Genomic DNA, 5,323 nt, shown 5'->3' with positions numbered 1-5,323 from the left:
CCAAAACACAACGCTAAATCGATTGATCTTTACCCGATCCTAACCGAGGTGGGTAAAAAATGGTAACTTAGATATTTTATTACTTAATGTAGAAATATGTTTGGTAAATAGATGATTATTTAAAGCTGATTGATTATGTAAAATGATCAATAAGCCAATTGTGGGGTAATTAGTTCATATACTATTTTTTTTCTTAAATGAGGGTATAAGTATCATTTCACTATAAGAATTGAATAAACTAATTAAAAAAGCCCCTAAAATGAGCTTTTTGAAAAAGAGCTTATTTAGTAGAATAACCTCTTTAAATAAGCTTCCCATCAAACACCTTGAATTAGCTTATTTATAAAGTACGTTGGAGCTAGTAAGATATTTATAACGATAACATGTCGTACATTATTGTTCTTCATAAAACCTTCTTAATCAAGAACATTATATATAATGATGAGTACATGCGTAGTAATGCACTTTGGAGCGAGGAAGACGCCGCGGCAATTAAGCTTTAATGAAAAAAAACATTAGGCCAGTACTGAAATAATCATCTGGCCTTATTGGAAATAGACTTAACCAAATCATACGGTGGTCATCTGTGAGATTATCAATACTACCATCGATAGCCCCGCATACTATATCTTTCTTGGTTGCAAACGCATCGATCGTATTACTTGATGGACAGTACTCGAGTTGGTAAAACCCCGGATCACCTCTTCTTTTCTCTATCTTGAACCAATTGGCGGCGGTCTGAGGGCTCGGGTTTCCAATACCACCTCCGGTAGACAAGAAGAGATCACCGGAGTTGGCATCGGGGGTAAGTTGCCATGCCCCTTGCGAGCAGGCACTAAATGAGTTGTTGAAGACTACGTTGACGTCTGAGGAAATGTGGACATGTTTATGTGATGGGTCTGATGGGAGGAACTTTATTGGGGATTCGCGGTACCAGCCTTCGCCTAATTGGGCTACGTATTGAGGGCATTCGGGTTGGTTTGGTTTGGATGCCGCGACTATGCCACCTCCCCATCTAAATGTTGACTGGGGAGTACGGACGTAGTAAAATGAACCTACTTCGAGTGGGTTCCCTTCGATATCTAGGACAAGGGAGTCTACGTTGTTGGCGGTTGTGGCTGAAGAAACCATGGAAATAGAGAACATAAGGAGGATTGTGGTGTAAAGTTGGAGATAAAAATTAGCCATCTTTTTAGGGTTTGTTCGTTCTTTATTTTTGGAGTTTGAAATATGATGTAAACAAGAGCTCTGGAACTTAAATATATATATAAAAAAAAAAAAAAAAAAAAAAAAAGCTATGTAAACCACCTCACATTTCTTCAGACCTCAACATTTGAAAATTCTACTACCAAAAATTTTAAAATTGTACTGTTGTGATTTAATGATTTTTAAATTATTTTTAAATGCTAAAATTTATTTTTCTCATTTTTAGGAATTCGTTGTAAATATTTGAAAATTAGTCATTCTAATTTTTTATTTTTTTCAATATATATTATTTTCTTTACAATATATAACAACTTTGTTTCTGTTTTATTTATTTATATATATATATATACCGATACATGGTGCACTCGGGTGCAGGGATGGATACAGCTAACACCAAGGGTATGTATGTGCATAACCTACATGTGCATTAAAATAAAATTTATAGCAGCTTTATGGCAAACCATTAAGCGTAGCTAGCTGTTTATCTAATTGTCTATTAAGCGTTATTTGCTTCCTTGAATTGTCACTTTAGTCTATAGTTGGAATCCATTGTTAAACAATTTTCCCAACTATTATTTTTGCTGACTACTACATGTTAAGATCGTTTATGCAAACAGGTTAGGATTATTGTCTATTAAGTAAATAATTGTGCACACCTTGTTTGTAAATTCTGAATACGCCACTACCCAGGTGCATAGATTAAGAATTATGTATAAAGAAGTTTTCTGATCATAATTATCCCGCCAAGTGAACATTTCACATAGGAAAGTGGAGCTTAAAATGTGTTTTGATTATGTGGTAATTTATTGCTCGAAGTGTCAAATTTAGTCCATAAACTATTTTTTGTCAATACTTTTGCCAACTCAGCATAGAATATTAATAATTTAATTAATGTCGACGGAAAACAAATGACACATACCAAAGTAAGATCCCTAAACTCTTACTGATTATGATTAGTTTCTAAACTATTTGGTCAGAAAACACCTACATTGGCTGTTGAAGGATCAAAAGTGACATTTAAGAGTTAAGGGATCAAAAGTGCATAAGTAAAATAGTTTATTAGAGACTTTAATTTTACTTAACATTTTTTTTTTCTTTCACTTCATACCGTTTTGCGTCATTTATTCAAAATATATAAATAAATAAATAAAAATTACATTATAATTTTTTTCTCGCCGTTGAGGATCATTATGTAATAATCTTTGAAAAAACATTTACTCGTACCATAATTGTCACCGATTATATTTTGGATTAAATAACAAGATAGCATTTGCTTGGGACATGGACCACATTGTCCACATAGTGGTTTAACTGGTGGTCTTCAGAATTTAGAACTGGTGGTTTAACTGGTGATTTTGAGGTTACTACTACTATTATTTAATGGGGGTTACTATTGTTGTTGATAATGGAATGATTTTGATGATGGTTATTATAAGGTTACTGTTTTTTGTACCGGGGTTACTGAGGGGTTTAATTTTATGGGGTTACTAAAAAGATTAGTAAAGGGGTTACTAATGCTATTATTTAATAGGGGTTACTAGAGTTGTTGATAATGGAATGATTTTGATGATGGTTACTATAAGGTTACTGAATTTTCTACTGGGGTTACTGAGGGTTTTACTTTTGTGGGGTTACTAATCTGAATTTTCTACTGGGGTTACTGAGGGGTTTACTTTTATGGGGTTACTAAAAATATTAGTAAAGGGGTTACTACAGTGGTATTTGAGGGGATTACTAGAGGGAATTATAAGCAAATGCTGAAAGGGTTACTGAGGGAGTAATATAAGGGGTTACTAAATTTCACTTATTACGTTACTTATCTTAATTTTTAAAATTTACAGGGATTCAGTATGTATTTTTTTACTACCTCAAATAAAAAAAATTTACATACCTTGGTGTTCAATATTTTCTAATAGAAGTTGCTTGATTTCTGTAATTTTGTTTTCGATCTCCAAATTCATGAATGAATCTTCAATCTCTTCGATTTCCATTGATTCTTATGAATCCAGGAAATTGTATTCTTCGTCTGCCATGGAATTTAGTAAAAAAGATGAAAATTGAGGTGAAAAATCAATGTGTTAAAAGCGTCGGTGTTAAAAGTGAAAAAGTTTTAAAAGAAAAATTGGAGTAAATGGCAAATGAGTGGCGGCGTGTTTTTTAGGTTTTGGGAAGCGTGCGTGAGACGCTTTTTGGTTGGTTTTTCCAGAAATTTCCAAAACGCGCGTTTTTGGAAAGATATTTCATTCTCCGTTATTTTGGTGAGTCCTGTTATGCCGTACGGTGTGGCCGGGGTACCAAAAACGCGCTGTACATGCACCCATTAATATTTATTTATTAATTCTTTATAAGGAAAAAAAATTGGATTTATATCCTTCACTTATTATCAATATATTTCTTGGTTATATTATCCTTTAAATATTGCATAGTCACCCAAGTAGATAAGATTATTGTTGGCTTGTTGCTAATGCTAGCTAGAGTCCAAGTAGCGACACGTACTGATAGCTTTCATTGTACTACACTTGCAATAACAAAAACGTGGATCTATATTTACCTATGTACTCTCAATGATTTTTAAACCACAATTTGTGGTATACAAACTTAATAGATTTTCATTTGGATCAAGCGTAAACCACCATATCCACGCAGAGTCTACCAATTTGAACAAACACGGCAGTAGAAGACCTTCAAAATTGATGTGAGTTTACCGACATGCCCCTAACTAGATGAATGAAAAATCGGAAATACCCTTTCCACACTTATATTTTTTTGAAAAACATTCTAATGTTGTGATATTAATTAAGCTAACTCACCAAATTTTTGATTAATCACTCTCCCCATTTAATGAGAAGACATTGTGTGAGGTAAAATGAATACTTCCTCTGTTTTTTTTTACTTGACCTACTTTGACTTTTACACTATTCACCACTCCTCCTTTGACCGTGTTTTGTGAATAATATGTAAGGAAAAATATATTCATGTTGGATCATTTTGAATTCGTCTCAGTAAGTACTATCATAACATATAACTTTTATATATTTTAATTATAGAGAATTAAACTTATAGACCGTTAAAGTTTTACATTGACAAGCGTGATAAAAGAAACAGGTCAAGTAAAAAAGAACAGAGGAAGTATAAGTTATTTGATATTTTATATATATTTTTTTAATATAATTTTAAAATTAAATATAAGTTGTTGGACATTTCATAAATACTCTTAAAACTTCCATGTAAATTATTCATGGTCAAACTATATATAATTTGATGTGCTACTTACAATGCTCTATATAGATTATTTAACTCAAGATCAGCTAATTCTATTAGACAACATTGATCATCTAGTGTATTATATATATGCAAAGTACAATTTCGAGAGGTCATGTTTACAAGGAAATAGATGCGGTCAATAATTTCCACCTATTGGACTATCATTATTTTTATCATTAATGTACCCTAATTGTGGCCCGTGATATTTTGGAGAACTTGTGGACATACAATAATTCCCCATATATTAAAATACCATTATTAAATTAACTAGAGACATGGTGTTTGAAACTGTGAATTAGAGGTAACAAAATCTAACTCGTGTGACCTGATTTATTCTGATCGACTCGAAAAAAATCATGTTTTAAATTTCTACTCATATGAATACAATAATTTAGCATGACTTAATTTGAAATAGATATAACTCGACCTGATCCAATATCACCCAGTCCGACGCATATACTTGAATTGACATCTAATTGTTGTCTTTGGACCACTACATATCCACAATAAAAGCTCAAAAATATATGAGGCCAATAAATGTTATGTGTACGACGTCTAATTTATATCATTTTATGTTGAATAACATTGTTAAATTTATGTGTACAAAGTACCATTCATATCAATTTTTAGCCAATATTTTATTTGCACTAATCTATTTAACTCCTTTTATATTTGAAAGTGACATATTTTCTCAATGTGACTATTTTTTTTTTTAAAGTATTATACTTTATTTTTTAATAAAATACTACGAAATACGAAGTACATTTTATCATTAATTTTTCTTATATCAATGTCCTCTCATTATTAAGCTTCTCTAATACTACAAAAATACATTCATAATTAAGTAATCAAA

The 5,323-nt window shown here is 31.7% G+C and overlaps 1 protein-coding gene across 1 annotated transcript; it reads right to left on the bottom strand.

The window, feature by feature from the left end:
- Positions 1-242: 242 nt before the first annotated feature.
- On the bottom strand, positions 243-1,261 carry LOC110690392 (miraculin-like). Its single transcript, XM_021867209.1, has one exon. It carries the CDS (start codon positions 1,186-1,188, stop codon positions 493-495), a length of 696 nt encoding a protein of 231 aa, XP_021722901.1. The 5' UTR covers positions 1,189-1,261; the 3' UTR covers positions 243-492.
- Between the last annotated feature and the right edge of the window lie 4,062 nt (positions 1,262-5,323).

The sequence above is a fragment of the Chenopodium quinoa genome, unplaced genomic scaffold (genome assembly GCF_001683475.1).
Source record: "Chenopodium quinoa cultivar QQ74 unplaced genomic scaffold, ASM168347v1, whole genome shotgun sequence".
Classification (NCBI taxonomy): domain Eukaryota; kingdom Viridiplantae; phylum Streptophyta; class Magnoliopsida; order Caryophyllales; family Amaranthaceae; genus Chenopodium; species Chenopodium quinoa.
This window is presented reverse-complemented; position numbering and strand designations above follow the sequence as displayed.

What these genes read in the sequence shown, in the direction of transcription:
- LOC110690392 (XM_021867209.1), bottom strand. Translation starts at nt 1,188, where the DNA reads ATGGCTAATTTTTATCTCCAACTTTACACCACAATCCTCCTTATGTTC.